This window comes from Ambystoma mexicanum, chromosome 10 (genome assembly GCF_040938575.1).
Source record: "Ambystoma mexicanum isolate Mex_15411 chromosome 10, UKY_AmexF1_1, whole genome shotgun sequence".
NCBI classification, from domain to species: domain Eukaryota; kingdom Metazoa; phylum Chordata; class Amphibia; order Caudata; family Ambystomatidae; genus Ambystoma; species Ambystoma mexicanum.
In genome coordinates this window covers 864,395,354-864,418,314 of record NC_090932.1, presented here as the reverse complement: position 1 = coordinate 864,418,314, position 22,961 = coordinate 864,395,354, and the positions used below count along the sequence as shown (strand labels likewise).

The 22,961-nt window shown below is 42.9% G+C and overlaps 1 protein-coding gene across 1 annotated transcript in view; it reads left to right on the top strand.

The window, feature by feature from the left end:
- LOC138491815 (platelet glycoprotein Ib alpha chain-like) overlaps positions 1 to 22,255 on the top strand; it is a 36,088-nt gene extending 13,833 nt beyond the window's left edge. Inside the window, exon 2 of the mRNA XM_069618567.1 lies at positions 17,878 to 22,255. Within this exon, the coding sequence (XP_069474668.1) occupies positions 17,881 to 20,949 (3,069 nt within the window). The 5' untranslated portion in view covers positions 17,878 to 17,880 and the 3' untranslated portion in view covers positions 20,950 to 22,255. The remainder of the gene's footprint in view (positions 1 to 17,877) is intronic.
- The last annotated feature ends 706 nt before the right edge of the window (positions 22,256 to 22,961 follow it).

Here is a 22,961-nt window from a genome sequence, read left to right as displayed (position 1 = left end):
CAGTTCTGGCATCCTGTGCCCCTGTTTCACTCTGTAGGTCTTGAACCAGTAGGGTTTCCTCCAAATGTCCATCCTCCAGCAACTCTTTGCCCTCTACCTCCTCATGGGGCTTGGAGATAAAGGAATCAAGTTCCTTGGCTGACCTTTAGATTGAAGGGTTTGTCTCCTGATCCAGCCATGCCCAGGCTGGACTTGGAAAGGACACTCCCAGGTTGGTGATGGCAGCTTATGGTTGTTTCCCCTTTCTGGTGGCATCCCAGGGTCTCTCAGAAGGTTCTGTCAATGGGCCCTCCCAGGGGAACCTCTGTGTTAGCTGAAGTATGATGCATCTGGGAACTAGACATTTAGTCTTCTGAACTGGGGGTTTGAAAGCCGACACTCCCATTGAACCCTCTTCAGACTGAGGTTCCCTAGTGCCTTCCTCATCCCTCACTTGTAGGCATTCGAGTTGTTCAACCCAGAGTGAGGGCTGAGGGCGTCATTAGCGTTTACTGTTACTGAGGCACTGGGAGGGTCTCCAGGTATGTTCTAGGGGAAACCTTCTTGTGTTGCCTTCCTGGTCCCTCATTGGAGATCTCCAGAAATCTCCATATTCTGTAACTGGGACACCTGCTTTGTGAATAAGTGTGCTCAGTCTGTTCTTCCATGTACCACAGAGTTTCTCAAATGAAACAAGCTATGACATCATATTTATTCCCCCAGATGGGTTGGTCTGCATAGTTCAATGGTAGAACCACCATATTCCTTGCATTCTCAGTGGGGATAAGAGCACAAGCAATCTCAGTTATGGGCCCATATATGGGCGGTGACAACGGGGATAGGACTCTGCAGCAATCAGATGGAATCTCCATGTGTAGGTAATTTCGGGCAAGACTCTCTCTTTTCCTGGGACCCAATAATTACAGGTTTAAATAATTGCATAGGCTAGACTCCAAGGGGTGCACCGAACAAGCCGCTGTGTACAGGACGGAGGCAGATGAACCAAAGAGCTGGGATCAACCGGGTTACTTGTCCACTTGGCTTCACAGACTTCATAGACTCCATTCGCATCATCTTCCGTTGCTTAGACATGAGTCGGATGTGGTATCAGGTTCTGTGATCCCACAATTACACACTGTTTAATGAATGTTACATATGGCATGACATGGCACCCATGATAAAGACAGGTTTTCCTTGATTCACCGTCTTGGGGTGCAAAGGAAAGCCTCTGGGGTTCATGGAAATGTCACTAGGGCTCCTAAAATGTCTTTGGTGTTCGAACAAAAGTCTCTGGATCTCAGATAATAATCCCTGGAGCTTAAAAGTCTCTGGTGTTTATACCCCTCAATTCAGGGATCCCTTCCCTGGATATTCGCCCTTCTCCATTGTTCACTATCACTTCTTCCTGCTTTAATCCTCAGTATGTACATTCAACTCCTCAGCTTCTTATCCATGTCTCTTCAGAGACCCCGTCGCCAGGGTCTCGATCCCTTCTTCTGCTTGCACATTGGCATTTGGCTGGGGCAAGCAGTGCAACATCATCTCACACCAGGAGATTGGTGCTAAAGCTAATCTATAGCTGAGTCTGCTTCTCGTTGTGACTGGCCTGTCTTAGGGTCTTGGCTCTACTATTAAACACCCCTTCCCGTATGGATATCTCTTCATCAGTTCCTCTCTTCTCTTTCTCCTTTCAACCTTGATGCTCTGTCACATGCAGAGCATTGAGACCTTAATCAAATTTCATGTCACTGCAACTTGGCCAGGGGTCAAGTCCTAAACGTTCAAGTGGAGGGACTCATCAACCATCGCAATGGCATGTGACGTCACCATAAATTAGCATATCCAGGTGAAATATGCACATTTCATTAAATTGGCATTGCATAACCACCCAAATTACACAAGGTGAACGGCATTGGCATTTCCTAAAATCAGCACACACACAAAAAACCAAGAGAGAATATTTTCTTCTAATAGTGTTTTTGAAAACGTTAGAAGGCGTGCATGTTTTAAACTCCAAGAACCAATATACATGTTTTCCTTGGAACTTGCAGTACCGAAATGGGATATTTCACCTTTAGTTGTTTGTTATTTTTCATCATGTTATATAGTGCAGTGGTGAAATGTCCGGCCTGCAAACCTGACGACTGCAGTTCGATCCCTGAGTTTGTCTTTAATTCAAAAATTTAAAGAGGACATTCAATGTTTCTCATTTTAGCTGGGGGGGGGCTGAGTCCACCCTCTGAAAAAAGTGGGTGGACTCAGTCCATCCTCATATATCCTCGACTTGAGCCCTGAACTTGGTTTAGGTTGTAATTCCCTATCTTGGCTTCATTTTCACCACCAACCTTCCCTTTCTCAATACCCTGCACCTCCATGATACATTTTTTCTGAGCTGGCTAAGGGACCCCTTCCCATGAAGCGGTCCTGCAGGGCTGTTTGTCAAGCCTCGATGTATGAATCTTTAGCGGGAAAAAAAGAGAATGGGTATGGCTGCCGCTGGATTCTCTGGCACTGCGGCTGTCTTGTGGAAGGTATATTCCCCTACCCCATTCCCTATTTCTACCCCCTCCCACTGCGACCTGATGTGCCCAGTTTGGCTACCAGCTGTGCAGTAATTCGATCTCACTGTGTGATCACCGCAAAGCCCATCAAAAATTTGTTGTTGATTAAATATGATAATCCTGCATAGCACTTAGCACCATGTGCTGACTCCTTCACTACTGCTGTGAATGTTAACCTCTTACACAATTCTGTGCCTGGGAGACTTACATCTGGTGTGCCAGCTAGTACTGCTTCTCCCCCAGGGTTTATTTCCAACATGGACGGGAAGTCTACAGCAAACTCTTTCGTCCAGACAATGGGACCCTCCGGCTTCACCGCTCCAGCTGCTCCCTCACGGTCTCATAGGGCACCCCCTACCTCGAGTTTACCGGACCCTGTAGCACACATTCAAGGTGCTAAGCAACTCCTGTCACCTTGCAAGACTGGTAATAAGGCCCTTCTTATTCAGTGTGTCGTTGGTAAAACTAAGGGGCAGTTAATAAATCGCTCCCGGTTGCTTGATCTTTTGCCCTGCATTAACCCTTTGCGGTTTCTACATAGCGATGACATTAAAACAGTGGATCTTTGTGAATGTTTTGACCAAGCTACAGCTATGGTTTATTTCCACTCTGGGGAAACCATGGCGCATATTCTGGAGCATGCTGCCTCATTCAGTTGACTGGGATACAAGTGCATTTTAATTGATTCTTTGTATGGTCAGAGGTACTGTCCAGTGGAGTCGTCTGAGTGTTGCATGGTTGCTCCGTCCCCTGCTTGTGCTCAGCCCCCAGCCCCTAGTTTGCCACTTGGAACAGGGATGGGGAGGCTCTGACTGGGGAGGAGTGCCACTGGACATGGCTGTCCAGGCTGGCCGCCCAAGGGTGGTCCAAGGGTCTATAGCTGTGTCCCCTCATAATCCTGTGCAGATTATCTGCTGAAACACCCATGTTTCAAGCCACTTATTTAAGGAAGGTGGCTTCTTTGACAACTTGGACCAAAATTTCATCGTTGCCCTTCAGGAGACCTGGCTGACCGAGACAGTGATGGTGGACGGGTGGAACTTCATCAACAAGCCAGTTATCCAGGGTCCCCGGGAGTGCCCTAAGGGTGGGTTGCTTCTGGGTACTAAGAACTTTCTAAGAAGGGTGGAACTATAGACTAGCTCTCCAAATATACTCCTGGCTGGGCATAATGTGCCCTCTGATAGGGGCCGCAGGGAAGTTTTAATTATTAATCTTTACGACCCTCCCTTCAGTCAACCCCATGGTCAAGTTTTGGCTGAAATTGAGGGTCTGATTGGTAGTTTGACCACCTGACCCCCTGGCATCATCCCTTAATTCCTGGATTCCTGCACCATCCAATTTGGCTTCTCTTTATGGATTGCCTTGCTCTTCTACTGCTGAGGACGGCCTGCTCTCTCGCTCCTGTAAAAGAGGCTTGGAATGGGCTAAGTTATTGTACTCTTGGTTTTTCCATGATTAATGATACTACTTCATCGGACAACCCATCAAAGTGCACTCGTTTTGGTACCAACCCCGGCAGTATTTTGGAATGTGGCTTTACAGCCAACGATCCTTCTTTGGTGGTTTACATGGAAGTCTCTCGTTACCTTGAGAGTGACCACTCCTCTCTTGTGATGACTTTAAACTTGGTTTAGCCTTCCTTAGCCCCTGAACCGACCGGAGCTCTAAAGGCTAACTCCTCATTAAACCGTATTTCCTGGAACAAGCAAAGATTGGAGGAAGCCTCCCCGCTCGTCTGTACTGTCTTGGCCTCCTTTGTTGCCCACTCTACCCCTGAGGACCCAGGCGCCTTTAGTGCTTGCCCCCTCAAGGTGATACGTGATTTTGGTGAAGTAATTTCGACTCTAGTTACTTACATTTTTAGAAGAAGAGCCTCCAATCACCAGCGCCCTACCCTCTTTCGGATCTACGTGATCCGACCGCGGCTGATTTTCCCGCGGTCATAAAGTTTGCATGTGAAATGTACGAACCACAAAAGGTTCATACATTTCCCATGCGAACACAGATTCAAAACCCCTACATACCCACACCCCCACCCACAACACACCCATGACACACACCCCACCCACACCCTCAACACACCCCCACCCACACCCCCAACATAAACAAACCCTACTTACCTTTTCTTCAGGCTGTGTCCCTGCGAGGCCTGTTCCCTTTCACTTCCGTGATCAGGAACCGGCGGCGCAGGGTCCTTTTCTTTTTTTTCTTTTTTTTTCAGGAGCTGCAGGGGTTTCCCCCGCAGCCCCCGCTCACTATACTCTAAAGTATAGTGATCAGGGTGTTGCGTGGGAACACCACTGCGCCCCTGTTTCTTTTTTTTCTTTCTTTTTCCGGGTGTGCTTCGGGGGTGTCCCCCGCAATACCCCGCTCACTATACCACACAGTATACTGAGCGGGTTGTTTTATACTTACCTACAATGTTACCAGCAAAGGTTCGAACTTTTAGTGTTCGAACCTTTGGTGGTAGCATTTTTCAGACTTTTTGTACGGTCAGGCCTTTTTTTCGGTCCGATCGTGCAATTCCCCCTCTTTCCGTGTCCATCAGCATTCCTATGACAGAATCATCGTATCTAAGAAGAAGGACTTACATAGGAAACGTCGCAACATAGTGGGAACTGAATTGGACCCATGTGTCTGCGCATCTCGATTGCCCTTGGCTAAACATTCTACCGGAAATTGATTAAACAGGACTGGTATATACAAGAATGTTCACGATGGCGCAGGCTGGTTAATGTTGCCCTCGTGAACGACATGCACCAATTTTGGAATTTGGTCACTGGTGACCACTGAGAGTGCGATTTGCTGGGGTGGGTTGAGCATGTGACTAAAATGCTGGGAGGAGACACTACTACATCTAATGACTTTGGCTCCTCCCGGAGCAGATGGTCTCATATCGGATATCATCAGGATCATTTCTAGTAGCAAGTCATTGTGAGATCCCGATCCAGATGGCATTTGCAGTGATGTTCTTAATAAAGATGGGGACTGGTGGGGTTCAGCATTAAACTGCCTATTCCACTGGATCGGTGAGTACCAGCTGATCCCACCCTCGTGGAGAGACAGAATTACTGTTCCCATCTGGAAAAAGTGTGATCGATCCATTCTGGGAAACTATCAGTTTCTTGCGATGCTCCCTCCAAAATATTCACTCGTATGCTCCTTTCTGATCTCTGGACCTGGGCTGTGGAGACCAAGCTCATCCCTCTTAACCAGAATGGCTTCCAACAGGGTCTGAGTACGACAACCAACTGTCTTGCCCTGCAGTCTGTTATTCAACAGGCTTGGCTTATTTGCCAGTGTCCTGTATTTACTGCATTTACAGACTACAGCCCAGCTTTTGACTCTGTTAACCACAATAAACTCTGGCGGAAGCTTTCATCTTGGAACATTCCATCTGACCTTTTGTCTATGATTATTCTACTACACACTGACACTAGGGTAAAACTTTGGCTGCATCAGTCTGGTTCTACTTTTTCTTGGATCCCGACGGCCTGCAGTTTGAAGCAGGGTTGCATTCTTGCCCCTCTTCTGTTTATTCTATATCTAGCAGACATGGGGGCCAGCCTTGGTAAATCCTACACCGATTCCCCCTAAATTAGGGGACTTTCCCCTCCAATGGCTGGCCTACGCGGATGATATTATCCTGCTGGATCGTACCCGCACGGGCCTACAGGAATCTCTTGACTCATTTAAAAGATATCCAGATTCTCTGGATCTTGTGGTTAATATCAAAAAGACCAAGGTCATGGTGTTTCACCCTCTGGCCCATCAAAAGATCACTGTGTCTTGGTATCTGGAAAAGTGTGTCAATATCTTGGAAATCTCTTTGATGAGCGCCTTCGTGGAGACGCGCACCGTGCTCATGTTATACCTGGGTGTTCTCAGGTGATCGGAACCCTGGGAAAAATGGCTCATACTGGTGGTGGTTACACTGTTGGCATTTTGTTGCAGTTATACCTGGCTAAGATCAGCCCCATCCTTATGTATGGTGCCATAGGTTGGCACCCTGACAATGAGTTGGGAGTGGCAAGACTTGAATCCCTCCTTCTTACAAGGCTGTTCCGATTACCCACACGCTATCCAGTTGAATCAATTTTTCTGGAGTTTGGTATCTTTTCCTGTACAGCAAGATTACTGCTGTCTTTTTTAGGTACATATTGGCGTCTGGCCAATGATGAGGCTGGTTCACTGAGCTCCATTATCTTTAATGCTGCCCTGTCTAAGGTTGCTTAAATGCGCCATATTGCTTATTACCAAATTCTTTTGACAGCAAGCAGATGGTCGAGCTTCATTCCAGTCGCCTGTGGGAGCTGGTCTTACCCTAGGTGTAAGGATGCTACGCACGCAGTTGTGTATGATTGCTACCATGAGCAGTATGTTGCGCAGTTAGCCACTAAGGTGAACAGTAGGAATGCATCCTTGGCGGGACAGCCCTCCAAAATATGTTGACCAATTTGTGGGCAACACATTGGTATGGGATTACCCCAAGGTTAAAATCAACTCAGTTAAAATCTTGGAAGTGATGGGCGTTTGAGCCCTCGTTCCTAGCCTTTGCACACATGCCACCTATGTGGCACTGATTCTCTTGATTCTGCTAAGCATCTGCTAATTCATTGCGAGATGTGGGACACACTCCGACTTGCGGCCCTAAAAGCAGCAGGCTTGGACCACTCAGTCTCTGACCAAGCATTATGGGAGTTATTTATGGGGGGCAACCATGAACCTTGTATTGTGTTTTTCACCATTCTCTGGAAGAAGGTGGCACACATGCTGGAGAACCTCTCGTGTGTGGTCAGTTATTAATTTGCTCATCTGTGACACTTCAGATTTTTATCATGCTGCAATGCTACTGCCTGTGTTAATAGGTTGTTATGCTATTCTTTGTGTTAAAAAGCTATTTTATGCTGTTGTAACAAGGGTAATAAAAAAATAAAAAAATGTTCTTGGGGGAAGAGACCCCACAGGACCATCCTTGGCTGGTTCAGGCTTCCTTGCTATCCTCGGTCGCTCTTGCAAATGTGTGGCAAATATTTATACTCAACCAATTACAAAATTCACAAGCCCCCCCCCCTTGCCCCCTGGCAGTGTGGCAACAAACATGAAGTGGGTTCTTAGAACCCGCTTTATTTTCGGAAATCACGCTGTGAAGGTTTCTCCAATGTGCCATATTCGCAAATGCAAGACTGAAGAGTACTTTGTCTGTGTATGCCAAACAGACTGGAAGCTCCAGACAAAGAGATATTTATTTGGAGTCAACTTGTTTGTTGAATTTTCTGATGCCTATCATTTTGTGCAAAAATACTCAATGTTTTGAAGTTATTGTGGTATAGATGTTCCCGGTTCCAAGTAAAATAGTTAGAATTACATCATATTTTTATATATAGCACTTCATTTCTGACTCCTGATGCCTCCTGCTTTGAAGCGCTGTAAAAATAGGTGTTATTAGTACAAAATATAATGGTATTTAGTGTATCAACCTTAGAAGGATGAAGGATTGATTCAGCCCTGCTGAAATATGAATATGGAAAGTGCAGGCTAGCACATGTCAGAGATGAGCTTTTAACTCGCTGAGCTATCCAATTGCGACACATAATGCTGTTTAATCAATTGTGTAGTTAACAGGGGCTATGACATCATCACAGTACTTAGCAGCAGTAAGAATATAAGTATTCTGTTAATAAGACATGTAACCAGCAGATCCAATGCATTACCAAATGCTGGGGTATGCAAATTTAAGAAGAAATAGCTGATAAGATAGCTCAACGTGTTAAGTGCGCACGGCTGATATTTCTGTCTGTTCTTCAGGTCACATGTGTGAATCCTAGCATGGTCTACACAACCGTATATGCCACTCACCATATAGCTCAAGAATGCATGGTCAATGGCACTTATGGTCAGCGCCATATAAGAGTACAAGGATATGGGGTCAGCCTCTTGGCACACCTGATGATGAACCATGTACTGACAGAAACACGTTGAGGTGTCATGGGTTCTCTTTCATTTTTTTTATGAAATTTTTAATTAAAATTTGATTAATAGATATTGCTTCTACAAACTTTACTTTACGATGAAGGTGATTCAGTGGTAAAAAGAAGAAATAAAGAGTTGCTCGTTACTTATAACAGTGTTTTGGGTTTTGTGTCATTTGGCTATTCATCTGACTTTTTCCTATACCAGGTGTAGGGGGCATCAGTTCCCATTGGGTGACATTTCTGGACATTTGAGGAGGCATTTGGCATATGAAAGAAGCAACTGGATATGCATAGCTGTAATGTATATATTGTGACCATACCTCGGCTGTAAAGCTGCAACAGACACGAGATGGCTGCATCCTCAGAGTCTACATTAGCCACACTGTATTATGGCATCACCTTGTGTGAATGTGGGTCTTTATTTGGCATATGATTCCTAGACCTGACATGTGCTGCAACAATTGGTATAAATTGGCAGTAAGTTGGCACTATAGCCTATGAGGCTATAGTGGCATGGTCATGTGTCCCTGGCCTATGTTGGTCCTACTGGGGCTGTCTTAACATGACCCCTCCATGACATATCAACGGAACACCCTAGTGAAAATGTCCTTGGTATCTAAAAACTCTTATGTCTGCTTTGGTGTCGGTTCGGTCTTTCATGAAATGTAAGCTTTCTTATGTTTTTTCACATGTCAGTCACTTCAAGCAATGTCATCAGGGTTATATGTAATTTCACTAGATATCACCAGGGTCAAAGGTCATATGGTATCACTTTCTGTGATGTCATCGGATGTGTGATGTCACTCTGCTACTGTAGGCATTTTGATGAATTGACGTCCGTGCTTCCAGATACCAATAAGTGCATGCTGTGCTCATGTGAGTAACTGACGTGTTCTGGAATGAAGTCCCTTTGAAACTACACGAAATACTGGGAGCTAGATTGACACTGCACCACAATGCCAGTACAGTAAAGAAGAAACCGGAAAAATCAGGTGGAAACCACCTAATTATGTGTGATGCTCACACATAGCTGTATATGAACTTATTCCTTTTTTCATTTTGTAAAAAGAAAGGTTTTTTCAAATATAACCAAATGGTTTTTTCCTTCTCTTCAAAATTCGGTATGTCTATCTCTTTAATCCAACAACAAAAATGAAATCATTTGCTGAATACAATTCTCGTACAGTGTTTTATTCACACAGTTTCGAGGCAAAAAATGACCTGTGATCCATATGAAACACAATTCGGCCAATGCATTTCGGTGTACAACACCATCGTCAGAGCTATTAACATTTTCAATTGAAATCATTCAAACAGTTTGATAATGTTCACACATGTATCCACAAAATATTATGTGTGCAGGTGAGGCACTCGGGTGCCAAGGGGGTAGGCATGGCAATATTAACTGGGCATCTGTCAGGCCGGTGAGGGGATCGTGGAACAATGGTATTCATAGATTCCCTGCAAAAACCAACTCCCCGGTGGACCAGCAGAAACACACAAGCACACACAGAAACTCACTCATTTACTCACACCCTTCACATGCGCACCTATACACACCAAACACTACCCCATTCGCACACAACCATGCTCAGCCACCGATACATCATACACTGACTCATGAACCACTCAAGTAGGAGATTTGCTAGGTTTCTTTGTTCTGCCTGATTTGAACCCAAGGTCTCCCCCACCCTTGTCCTTTGTCCTGCCTATCCGGGTCGATTTCCTTGGCTCCTTCCCACCCGATGCTTCTCACTCCCAGAAGTGGCGTGAGTCGCCTCAAGACCCACACCTGGGACTGTTCCTGCTCACTCCCCCCATCTTTCCCACCCTGGTCCTGGATCTGGGTTCCATTTGCTACCCTTTTCATCCTCTCACCCCCTCAATGCAAATTGCAAATGTGGGTTGGCTCTGAGCACTCTTTGCTCCTCTTCCCTTCCAGTCACCCCCGTCCCCAATACCTCCCATTACTTTTCACCCCTGGACTTGTTCAGGGCTCCCATTGCTCCTCAATCTCACCCCTCATCCCCCACTGTCTCTTTGTCCACTCTTACCCCATTGCTCCTGTATGTCAGCCTATTAATCAATATGCTCTGTTAATGTATGACGATACTCTCTTGAATCAATGACTAGGAAACATGCATAGATGTTCCTCCCATCTCAGTCATCTAGCTTAGTCATACACCATTGACGCCACACTATAGGTGAGTGCAGCTACACTCTTTAACAAACTCTTGTCCCCTCTTATGCACCTTTAAGTCAAACCACCACATTTTGTTCCAACAACAGTGGATTGACCTGGATTCCTGCCACGCATCCAGCTCTCACTCATCTCTGCATTCTTTCAATACACAGTCGGCTGATGCCAGCAACCATCTCTCGTAAGGCCTCCATGGTAACTCTTTTGACATTCTTTCTCATCATGGCCACAGAGCAGCCTGCAAGCACTACCAATGCACATAGGGGAATACCTCCTCCTCACGATCATTACTCATCTTCCCGGCCCATTACTGTAGCCACAGATTTCTACAATCTCACCCTCTCTCCATCCAAATGCATACTACACTACGCCACTAAGCCTACTCCCAACATACCATGCACTACTGCATGTAGAAATGTTAGACTTGGCTCCTGAACTACCACCCAATGCCCCACACCCGACAAGCTCCCATTCAGCAAATCTACCTCGGCCAATCTGAACCCCTACCACACAAACTCCACATGGACCACACCATCGCCCAAGCTCACATCTAGAGATCAACCATCAGCATCGGCAGCCTTCTGCATCAAAGGAGCCCTCATTTACGCCAGATCCTTAATGGCTCATGCGCCAGATACAGCAGACCTCATCAGCCTCAACAACCTTGACTTCTTAGCAGTCACAGAAACGTGGCTGCACCTTCAGCAGGACCCTCACTATTGCTTGCAATTCCTGAAAACTACACAATCATCAGAGCCGACAGAACAACTAGCAAAGGCGGCGAGTGGCATTCAGAGCCAAAAACCAAATAGGTATCAGATAATGGGCCAGTCAACCTATCCCCTCGGGAGAACTCCTCTTCATCAAATTGCTGCTAACATCTCACCGTACGCTACTTATCCACCTAGTGTACAGACCTCACAGCCCTCTGTCCTCCTTCGAGGAAGACATCACACACCGCCTCACCCCCAACACCAAAGCCAGTTCCCAAATTCTGCTACTCAGCGATCTGAACTTAGGTTTCCATGACCCACAAGACACCAACGCAACAGCCTTAGAACACGCCCTCACAGAATTAGGCCTCATACAGCAGATCATTGATCCCACTTACAGCAAAGGCAGAACCCTGGAATGGGTAGCCCATATAAACTGCAACATAAAAATACTTTCAAACTCACTGTTTGCATGGTCAGACCACCGCGTCATATCCTTCGAGTTACAGAATATCAGACACCTATCACCCAGCACTACGCAAGCACCTCCAGCCATCACCAGAAACAACCGATTGGTCACCCTAGAGAATATACTCACACTCATCCAACCCATCATCAACCCCCATAAGCTGCTAGATAAGGATCCTGCCAACCTGGTAGACCTATATAACCAAAACTTACTTCAAGCATTAGACCAAATAGCTCAGCTCAAATCAAGAAAAGCCAAGGCTCCTGCACACTTAAACAAATGGTTCACACTAGAATTAAAATCCTTACGTAAATCCAAAAGATCTGCTGAAGCTATATGGAAACAACATAATGAAAATAAGGAAATATTCAACACCACCTCAAATACCTACAAAGCCGCCATTCAGAAAACCAAAAGGGACACCTTCAACAATAGAATTCTAAACGCCGAGTCCAGCACCAAAGAGCTCTTCAGTATCTTGAGAGAACTAGAGACACCTACCCTCCCAACCCCCCACGGAATTCTTGCAACAAAGATGCCCTTTGGTGCACCAACATCCAGAAAGCTCTCTTAGATAGAATTGCTCTATTACAAGCAAAAATCGAAACTAAAAAGCACAGCCTTGCATCCAAAACCAATCCCAACAAACTCCAATCCTCTCCACCCAGTTCCTGCAACCCATTAAAATTCTCACCAATCACCACTAAAGAGGTTAAAGTCATAATCGCCAGCCTCAAACCATCCAAATGCCAAGATGACATATGCCCGGCCACCATCAAAAAAGAAGGTGCCAAGGATTTTATGCCTTTCATCACATACCTCCTTCGCCTCATGCTCAGTCCCAAAAACCCTTAAAGATGCTTCGGTCATGCCCCTAATCAAAAAGCCCACACTCGACCCGAACATCCCAACCAACTACAGGCCAATCACAACCATCCTGTTTCTCTTAAAAATATTGGATAAAGCAGCTTACATCCAAATTCAAAACCACCTCAAAACCAACAACCTGCTCGGACTCGGGCAATCTGGATTCAGACCCAGACACGGTACAGAGACAGCTCTCCTGGATCTGAAAATCCAGATGGATGAAGCCAAATATAATGGAAACCCTGCCTTACTCCTTCTTCTCGACCTATCAGCCGCGTTCGACTTAATCGACCAGAGCATCCTTACTGCCCATCTAACCACAGCAGCCTCCTTCTCAAACAAAGCAGTGACCTGGGTCCAATTCTTCCTCTCAGACAGAACTATGAGAGTCTTTTCATCCTCAGCTTCTGCATCTCCATCTCCTATCACATGCAGAGTCCCTAAAGGCTTTTGCGTCTCCCCAACTCTGTACAAAATCTTCACAAAGTTACTGTTTGACCATCTAGAGGAGCTGAATGTGCCATACACAACTATACGGATGATACACAAATACTCATCACTCTCTCGGGCTCCTACGAGAAAGATTCCACATTCCTTAATGAAATTGACCTCAAAATCCAAGCCTGGATGGCCATGCATGGTCTTTGTCTCAATGACGATAAGACCGAGCTCCTGCTCATTGGCTCAAGGCAACGTCTCAATAAGCTAGATCTCATTAACTATTGATGGGAACAACATTAAAGTTGCGAAGGATGCAAAAACACTCAGAGTCTATCTTGATTCCACGCTTTCCCTCTCAAGACAAGTTAATGCAGCAGCTTCAGCTACTGCTTACACCTCTAAATTAATAAATGCATGAAGACCATTTCTTTCCACCGCCAGCTTCATCACCCTTGCTAGGGCGCTCATATTGTCCAAACTGGACTATTGCAACACCTTATACTTAGGCACCAGTAAACGCAACCTCAATAAGCTACAGGTGTTTCAAAACAACGCCCTCAGAGTGGAGATTAATAAACCTTGCTCCAACCACATATCACTAATGAGACAAAACAACTATTGGCTCCCTATTCTAGACAGAATCCCCTTCAGAGCCCTAATGATCACACACAAATGTCTGTCTGATTTAGACCCCAAATTTCTGGCTGATAAATTTACCAGAAAAACCTCCACCAGACCCACCAGAACTAACTACACAAACTGCCTCAGCAACCCCAAGTTCAAGTTGCAAAAAGCTGGTGGATCCAGTTTCCCAGTGTTAGCAGCCAAGACTTGGAATTCATTACCCCCTGCTATAAGAGAGGACTCTCCTTTTCCTTCCTTCTGATATAAAGTTAAAATCCTGGATCTTCTCATTGCTCAACCACTACGTACTACGTGAACTTCCGGACCAAATGCCTCGCGCATCCACACGTCCCCTACCACACATATTCACTGTATATTTTACTGTCATTCTCCCAAATCCCAAGTCTCTGACCGGGTTTCAGAAGGCGTCAGCCAACCTTGTAAATCTTTATGTATATTGTACCTGTAATATATCACACTGTGTTCCTGTATCATTACGCCTTTTGTAACATACTGTAATTTATGTGCTTCAATTCCTGTGCAACTTTCTGTAACAACTGTCTTCCTCTAAGTTAAAGCGCCTCGTTACCTCCGGGTTCAGCACGCTATATAATCAAATAAACTAAACTAATTCAATTTGGGGGAGCGCTTGCCCGGTCCTATATATCTTGTTGCATTGTGGGATTTGTAATGTTGCTTGTGTCATTTTAAAGAGAGGACTACATGTTACAGAATGTAGAGGTAAGCCTAGACTAGCACCTCCCAATTAGAATTGGTCATGTTGGTATGCATGTGATGCTGCCTCAGACAGAAACCAACATTACAGGCTGCTTGAAAATAATGTAAAAGAGATGAAAATTGATGAGCAAACGGATTTCTTGGAAAGAGTTTATAAGAAGGAGTTTAGGGGGCTACAGGGTTTTCTTCCAACATCCTCTTTTATTTCGATGGCTAACTCCCCATGTGGTGGACAGTGGAGGTAGATTGTGGAATTTATGCTATGAACATTCAACAGCATAGGTTAATGGATTTTAATATTTATAATAAGAGATACTAATATGTTTGTTTTGTGGATAACGCACATAATGGTACAACAGTGTTATGAGATTGCAATTCGTATTGTTTCAAATTCTACACCATTTTGTGTTTCCTACGCAACAAACACATTTCTGACTCTTACCAGAAACATTCAAACATGGAAGATACATGTAGATAGGTATTAGCTACAACTTGTGTATAAACTAAATTGTTAAATTATAACATTGCTTGTTTTATCTCTCCAACAAACATTAAAACAAGAGTGTTTTAAAACGTCCCTCCTGACTCCATGAGAGCACAATATTAGGCAACGGCATGGGGAATCATTTATGGACATCCCACTACCAATTTATCAATCTCCTGCACTCAAGAGAAAGTTTACATTTTTAATTAAAGCACTCAACTCATATTTTTCCAAAGACAATAAAAAGCATCTGAAATACATAAGGGACTCAAACATAAGAATGCAAAAACCAATATATTTTCAGAAAAAAAACTCAATATACAAGAAAATCATACAATCAGTCATTTGTAGGGGACTTTACCCTTCCAAACAAATTGCAAAATGCAAAGACAAAACACAATTCAGTCCATACAGACTCAATAAGTCAATTGTGAGAACATACGGGTACATAAAATATTGACATATATTATCATATGTTCCGATGGCTTCAAAAGATAGTGAGTGCGCTTTCTGTGCCGTCCTCTTCTAGATTGAACTATTTCTTTCAAGTTGACCCCAGTCAGGCTGGTCACTCCCAGCCGCTATTGGTTTTCCCTGCCACCAGTTGCTCTGTGTTCTGAATCAGTCCTTAGCTTATATAGATATATTTGTGGCAACCCACACCCGGATTGACTGTCAATGTTATATATTCACAAACAAAATGGATAATTCTTTGGCACAGTGATGAATATTTGAGGTTTTTCTCACAGCAAAATATATTCAACACCTGCCACAGAACCAGTTGGTCATAGTCACAATTTGGGGGAACTGAAATAGGAGCCAACATAATCTAGTCATTTGATGATGAGTTCATGTGGGCCTTTATATAATTCGAATAATGTGGTGGGGGGGGTGTTATACCCAAATCTTTCTATTTACCTCAATGAACTTCAAAGCTCAGCAAAATTGAGAATATCACACAGAAGAGAGACAACACACGCTCTGAACATGTGTCGAATAATTTGTTAGGGTGTCTGTTGCATTTGTATTGAATTTCTGTAGCGGTTAATGCCTCAGCACTGAGCAAAGTAACAATCAGTACAATTTACATGAGCAAATAGTAAAATTCCAATAGATCACTGAATAAGGAGAGGTTTTAAGACAAGTCTTCAAAAGAGAAAAGGAATATATAGAGTGCAATGAGTGGAAAAGAGTTCACATTTTTGGGGGCCAAAATAGCAAATGAGTGGAAATCGTGAGGAGGCACAAGGAGCAGGAGGAACAGTAAGAAGAAAGAGATTCAGAATGAAGAGAGCGAGTATGGGAGTAAAAAGAGATTAGAGAAGAAAGATATGGGCGAGCAGGACTATAGAAACACTTAAATACAAAACACAGAAAATTGAAGAGTAAACAATTTTCAAACGAGAGCCAGTGCAAAGAGAGCAAAGCAGAAGAAACAGAATCCTGAGGAGCAAGAGAACCAAGAACCCAGATAGAGTATCAGTAGATAGAGCGAGGGGGGGGCAAGATGAGATGCAGGAAGACCAAGAAGAAGAGAAGAACTATAGAACAAGCGGAAAAAAACTAAAGAAGAAATAAGACATTTCACAGAAGAAAAGGTGAGAAACTGACAAACGTTTTAAATATTAAAATGGAGCGAGAAATGGAGGAACTATGAGTAGAGAAAGGTAATGAAGAGTCAAAAATGACACCAAGATTATGGCAGAAGGAGAAATATGAAGAGAGGAAGGAGGAAAGGAAACAGAAGAGGGAGGGAGGGACAGAAGAGGGGAAAGTCGAAGCAAGAAAATACAGAAACTCTTTCTTAGAGGGATTAAGATGTAAATAATAAGACCACATGCAAGATTGGATTCCAAGAAGACACGCAGAGAAAGAAGAATACATAGAATGAGTAAAAGATGGAAAAGATAGGAACATTTGTGAATCATCCACATATAGATGGTAGGAAAAGCCAAAAGACGACATAATAGAACCAATAGAGGAGGGGTAAAAAGAAAAAAGAAGAGGACCAGGAACCGATCCTTGTGGAACACCATATAAAAGAGAAAGAGTAGAGGAAGAGTGACCAGCCCAAGAAACACAAAAAGTATGCCCAGTAAGAAACAACTAAAACCAATTTAACACTGAATCCCAAAAACCCAGGTTAGAGAGAGAAGAAAGAAGAATAGTGTGATTGACCATATCAGAAGCGGTCGAAATATCAAGAGGGACAAAAAGAGAAGAAAGTTTAGAGTGACGAGCAGATAAAAAGAGAATTAGTTACAAATAGAAGGGCAGTTTCTGAAAAGTGAATAGGTCTAAATCCAAACTGAAAAGAAGGTAGCAAAGAGTGTGCATGAATAAAGGAGGATACTTGAAGATAAACAATATACTCTAGAAGCATAGAAAGAAAAGGAAGGAGAGAAATAGAATGAAAATTAAAGGGCAAAGAAGAATCAAGGGTAGGTCTTTTCAAAATACAAAGCACAGAAGCATTATAAAAACAAGATGGAACAATATCAGTAGAAAGAGAGAGATTAAAGAGAGCAGTAGATGGGGTAAAAGTGAGATACACAATGCACATGACCTCAATAGTCTGCATGATTTTTAGGCCTGCAAGCTCTGAAGGTAACCATGGAGACTAGCGTAATGGTCCCCGTAGTCTACTGTGGATTGATTGATGCTGTATCTAACACTTACTTCTGCTATCTGACACAAGATAAATCAGGCATCATGTTACTTGTTTACAAAATTCTCTCATCACTCACTTGTTCCCCTAATGATTTAATCATTGGTTTGTTAACTCTTAATGTGCATCATGACATCTTTTATTTCTTTCTTTAGAAGATGCTGCTGGATCTTCTCCTTCCCATTCTTCTCCTGTTCCCAGCATACCACGGAGCTCCACCATGTAAAAATGAATATGAGTGCCCAAAAGACTACCAGGATGTCTATTCAAAAAAAGGCACCAACGAAATACCAAAGACTGCAAAGCCAAATGTTAGTGAAATGTTCTTTGTTCAGACTGACATATCAGAAATTCCGAAAGCGGCCTTCATGAATATGCCTCAATTGCATAGATTATTCTTTTTGGGTAACAAAATAAACAAAATTGATATTGGTGCATTCAGCAATTTGAAGAATCTTTACGAACTTGAAATTTCAGGAAACCAAGAGCTGGAGACTATAGCAAAAGGGACATTCGAAGAGCTTACAAAAATAAAAAAGCTTGTGCTTAAAAATAACAAAATTCAATCATTAGAGAAAGAAATCTTTAAGGGTCTTGTCAACCTAGAAGAACTTTACTTAAATATGAATCAGATCCCATCCCTGCCAGATGCTATTTTTGATCCACTTCTTAATTTAACCTTCTTGCATTTAGCTAAAAACAAGATTACATCTCTTTCAAAAGACTCTTTCAGCAAGCTTTCAAATTTGAAAGTTCTCAGGTTGTATGATAATGACCTGGGAGATGTTCCTGGGGGAATCCTGGAGAATCAGAGAAGTCTGATTGAGCTCAATGTTGCCAAAAACAAAATTAAATCATTGCCAAGTACTTTGCTGCCTAAACTGCAAAATCTGGAAAAGCTCTTCTTAGACGGAAACCTATTGGAGGAGCTTCCAAGTGAGGTTTTCTTCGGCCTTAACAAAATCAAACAGCTGAAGATAAATGCAAACCAGATTAAAATTCTCCCCGATAAGATAATTGACAGCATGCCACAACTTAACGAGCTTGATCTGAGTGAAAATATGTTGTCAGGCCTTCCAGTTGAGGTCTTCAAGAACCTTTCGTCTTTATCAAAACTGTATCTCCGCAAAAACCAAATACAGGCTTTGGACAAATCAGTATTCATTGGCCTTGATAAATTGACTGAATTAAATTTGGAGATGAATAATTTGAAATCATTTGATGCTGGACTTTTTTCATTTCTTCCCAATCTACAAACACTTAACGTTCGTAAAAATCAGCTGCACAATGTACCAAATGGACTTTTTGACTCACTTACAAAGCTTTCTTTTGTATATCTCAGTGACAATCCATGGGTGTGTGACTGTCAACTGCGTTATCTCTTCCGTTGGATGCAGGCATTTCCCCAAAAAGTGAAATTTGCTGCTAAAGTCCAATGTGCTAATCCCAGCCATCTTAAAGGAAAGGCTATCAGAAATGTGATAGAGGATACATTAATTTGTTTGACTACTAAACCAGTTACAACAACACGTGCAAGTATTTTGCCATCCACATTTGTTTCAACGCCTCTAAAAATATTGACAACAGAAAAAAATATTCCAACAACCACCACTTCTCCTGCAACTACATTGGTCGCCTCTACACTCCTGCTTTCTACAATAGCAGGGACTACATTAAGGTATAGGGAAGAAAGTACAGCAGTGATTCCAACAACAATCCAAATGACAACTACAGTTTTATCAACAATGAGAGAAATCACTACAATCACCACAGCAACAACTCAAGTCCCTACAATCATGACATCAACCCCTCCTACAAGTACTACACCTGTCATATTGACAACCCATCAAATCACCACATGGATAGCAACAGAGGAAGTTACAAGTACAGCCATTCCTACCACTACATTAGCCCTTGAAACCACCATGCCAACTACTCCAATTGCTACGACTTTATTTCAAACAACTCATGAAACCACAACAATCATACCGACAGCACATCATGTTCTTTTAGCTGGCATGTCTACTACCCCAAAACAGACAACAATTATGCTGCCAACCACCAAAATCACTTCAAGTTTATTTTCTACAACCCCACAAACTACTACAAGCATCAAAGAAACAACACCTGAATTCACAACAACAGTTATGCCTCAAGCCCACCAAATCACTACAACAATTATGCTGACAACCCCTGCAATGACCTCCACTGTATTTTTTACAACCCACCAAATCAGTACAAGCATCAGACAAACAAAACCTGATTCCACAACTGTCATATCTAGAACCCTGCAAATGACAAAATCAATCACTCTGACAACCCCTGCAATAACAACATCTATAGTTTGTACAAACCCACAAATCACTACAACCATCAAGCAAACAACACACGGGTTTACAACGGTCACATCTACCAACCCACAAATGACGACAGCAATCATGCTTGCACCCCCTGCACTAACTTCCATAACCCCACAAATCACTACAACAACCAAGCAATTAACACCTGAGTTCATAATAACTGTCATTCCTACAAACCACCAAATGACAACAATTCGACTGACAACCCCTGTGATGACTATTATAATTTCTACGACCCCACAATTCACTACAACAATCATGCAAAACAATATTCAGTTCACACAGACTGTCAGGCCAACAACCCTGCAAATTACAACAATCACGTGGACAACCCCCAGAACCACGTTGGTTATTTTGCCCAGAACTGCACAAATCTCTAAAGTTTGTGTGTCAACTACCCCACACTGGATTACATCATGTGCGCCTACAGGTCCAAACATAATCGCACCAGCTCCTACAGAAGAAATGCTAACTAGCCCTCAACGTAGCACATCTTTGTTTCTTGAAGGGAACAATTTGGCTACTACTTATGAGACACCTGAGACAAGCACCCCAACTTCATTAGCAAGCTCACTTCGGGATCCACCTAGATTTTCAACCACTGAAACATCTGCAGCCAATACCACTGAGATGAGTCCTTTTTTCAGAACATCATTGACCTCCCAGTCTCGCGCGTGGACATTTCCTTTGGGTGCCAACCTCCATTATTGCCAATTATTTCTTATTTCGTATCTTTCCATGCTGTTTGTGGAGATTAGCTGTTCTATGCTTTTGCTGAACTTTGTATATAAACTTTACATTGTAGTTCACTTTAAAGAGATGCCTCTGGAATCAGTGAGACTGTTAAGCATATTTGAAAAACGTTAGCATCAATAGCTGTAGTGCATATAGTGTTCCCGGCAAACACTGACGCTTTTGTGATGGTCATAGTTTGTGATCATAGTTAAACAACCATTTCTTTGCTTTCCGTTCCGTGGTTTAGAACATGATTATAACATGTTCAGGTAACAAAATAGAGGTAGGATTTTTAAATTTGGTGTGCCAGTCACCTAACATTTTCTGGTATTCGGTGCAATACGTAAATATACATATATCCATCAGTGGGCAGTGCTAAATGTAGATAGGGGATGAGCATTGCATATGCACCCAAAAGCATTATTCTAGGTTTGAGGGCCGGACCCAACATAGTGGCAAATTAGAATATATAAAAGTGGAGGCATACTTTAAAATGTTTCAGTGGCATGCATAAATCATTGTTATCAGACATTTATTACAGTTTTAATTTATATAACATTTTTTCAGTGTGGTTCTAGCCACAAGCGGCAATGAAGTGCTTTCTATGACAAGGATATAGGGTGTCAAAAGAAAAGCACATGGCATTCTAGAGTGAAGTGCAGTGATAGTTTGAGGGTCATATACATAAACTCACGGAATGGAGGTGGGGCGTGAGAGAGGAGCAAATATTAGCACCCAGCTATAGCTGGGGCAACTTTCGGTGGTACACGTGCCCATTGCGCAAAAGCTGTTGGTGACAGGAAATGGCATCCTTCGGTGGAAAACCCTACAGTTTGATTTGCCATTAGAGGATTGCAGTAGGCTGAGGCTAGATTTGAAGAGGTCATCATTCCTGTGCTGTTAGCTATAAATGCCAAATACCTGTTACCATCTGTGCAGAAACTCGTGGAAAACTGCCCACAATAAGACCAACTGGAGGATGTTCCCAGACATGGGAGAGATTGGCCCAGGAGACTCCTTCCATTCCTGATTGTATGCTGCAAATTGGCCACAGAGCCACAGCATTCCACACAACACTGAGACATTTCTGCCTGACGATACTATGACCATTTCAATATTTGAGTTTCTATGTTTAATAAACCATTTTTTTATGTTCATGAATGTCCTAAATATTTTGCATGAACGTTTATTTAAATAATTTTTTGCAGAGAATGCACATATTTGTCTATACTGTGAAAGGTCTTTTTCTTGCGCGTAAACAACTATTGATCATTAGAATATATCTATTGTCCTATGTTTTATAAGATTTGTTAAACATTTCAATGCATAGTTTCCGTCATTCCAGTCTACGTTTTTGGTACATTTCTTTTTAGTAACAGATATGTGTATTTTTTTTAAGTTACTATTTGACCACGACGATTTTGCGAGATAATGAAAACTGTTGAATGCATATGTGTATCAGTTTATTATGCAATGATGTGAAATTTTTATTTTTTTATTTTTATTTTTTATTTACTTCCCATCGAAATCATTCAGTCAGATCTCTGGCTGAGTGCATTGTAAGTGCGTCAGTTTGTGCGTTAATCTTGTGAAATGCGCCTTCCAAAATGTTTGCCGTTGCTATTGACCATTTCGTCTTTTCCCCTGACATCAGCCTGTTCCACCATATGGATTCTTCTTCTCCCTGATGTCCCACAAAGTCGGTGCACAGGCTGTTCAAGTATGTAGCCCATACATCTCTTAGCTCCGAGCAGTGCATTAGGAGATGTCTTACTGTTTCAGTTTGGTTGGACTCGCTGCATAGTCTGCATTGTTTGATGGCCTTTTTTAATCTGATCGCCTGGATTTCACGTGTTGGGAGGAGATTTAAGCATGCTCTCATGTAGGTTATCCTTAGTTGTTTATCTGGAAACTTTATGCAGTATGACAGTGGTGCCTTCAGTCTGTTAAAGGTAGGCGGGAGATGTTTTGTGAGTTTGTTAGCCTGTGCTTTCTCAAGAGTGTTAATCCAATCTTGGGCTTCCATTTTGGATTTTACTCTTACGGGTGTTTACTTGTAGATCTTCTTCTGTACATGCAATCTCCACAAGCTTCTCTCTTAATTTGTCTACCCATACATTTAAAGTAGTCAGATGGTGGTTTGC